Source organism: Capsicum annuum, chromosome 11 (assembly GCF_002878395.1).
Source record: "Capsicum annuum cultivar UCD-10X-F1 chromosome 11, UCD10Xv1.1, whole genome shotgun sequence".
Classification (NCBI taxonomy): domain Eukaryota; kingdom Viridiplantae; phylum Streptophyta; class Magnoliopsida; order Solanales; family Solanaceae; genus Capsicum; species Capsicum annuum.
The window spans coordinates 82696194-82697504 of NC_061121.1; the positions used below are offsets into that span (position 1 = coordinate 82696194).

The following is a 1311-nucleotide window of genomic DNA, read 5'->3' on the forward strand; positions in this document are numbered from 1 at the left end:
GTAAATCATTACTCGAGAGAAGAAATAAGAATCACTCTCTTTATTCTTCTTTCTTGTTTAATAACATTTTAAAATTAAATTAATGTTATACTCCTACTCTAGATAAAGTGATAATTATATCGAGTAAGTTCAATTACTACTAAAATAAATCCAAAAGTTCCTACTTAGTAATGGGGACATTTATGTAAATATGATTGAGATTCCCAAGACATTTTTTGCAAAAATCTGGTTGAAAAGATTGTCGTGCATTAGTCGTCTCGTTTGTTCTTTTTAACATAGTTGAATTTATTTCCATCTCTCTTTCTCTCTCTCAGAGATGTACATGGACGAGACCCTAGAGACTCCAGTGTATAGACTCTGCTTCAGACCATAGACTCTAGAGAGAGAAAGATCTAGTAAGCAAAAACAAAAAAAGACTTGCAAGTGTTGTTTTATTTCTCAAAGAAAAAGTCTACAGAGATCATCTTCTTCTACTATTGTGTCTACTGTACCCCCACCCACCATATAAGGTGCAACCAGTAAAATATATAGCCGGAGAACTTTTTCTACTCTTTTTGAACGTAAGTTAGAGAAACCCTATCTCATATTTTCAACGAAAAATGGATGAAAATGGTATGATTCATGGAAATCTTGATCCTAGAGCTCAAGAATTTATACCAAGATATCCATTTATCCAACCCCACAACAACAACAATAGCAATTCTTTGCCTGTACTTCCTAATCAATTTTACTACCCTTACTCATGTCCAACACCACCTCCACCTCCGTACCATCTCCCGCCGGCATACGTTAGTGCAAACCCACCTATGGCTACACCAGTTTTGCCACCACCAAGTTCAATGTGTACAAGGACTTTGTTGTTATGTATGGTCCCTGTTGATGTGAGTGAGTCTATTATTAGAAGGGATTTAGAAGTTTTTGGGGATGTTAGAGCAGTGCAAATGGGAAGGATAAGGGAAGGGATTGTAACGGTTCATTTCTATGATTTGAGACACGCGCAAGCGGCGTTGATGGAGATTCAACAACAGCACATGCAGCAACAGATGCGTTTAAGGAGGCATTATTATGACACTCTCAATCCAATTTCCATGCCTTTAATCGTTCCTCCACTTCCTCCCCCGGCGCGTGGACTCATTTCTGGTAGAGCTGTTTGGGCTCAGTTCACTTTCCCTGTGACTTCTGCTCTTCCTGATGGCAATAACCAAGGGACACTTGTTATTTTCAATTTGGCCTCTGAAACTTCTACTGCTTCTCTTAGAGATATATTTCAAGCTTTTGGTATGTTCATTTCTTTATAGCTTTTAATTAAGG

At 37.8% G+C, this 1311-nt stretch overlaps 1 protein-coding gene across 1 annotated transcript in view; it reads left to right on the forward strand.

The window, feature by feature from the left end:
- Nucleotides 1–248: 248 nt before the first annotated feature.
- The window catches only part of LOC107846873 (protein terminal ear1 homolog), an 8370-nt gene continuing 7307 nt past the window's right edge, over nucleotides 249–1311 (forward strand). The window contains exon 1 of the mRNA XM_016691141.2: nucleotides 249–1278. Within this exon, the coding sequence (XP_016546627.1) occupies nucleotides 600–1278 (679 nt within the window). The 5' untranslated portion in view covers nucleotides 249–599. The remainder of the gene's footprint in view (nucleotides 1279–1311) is intronic.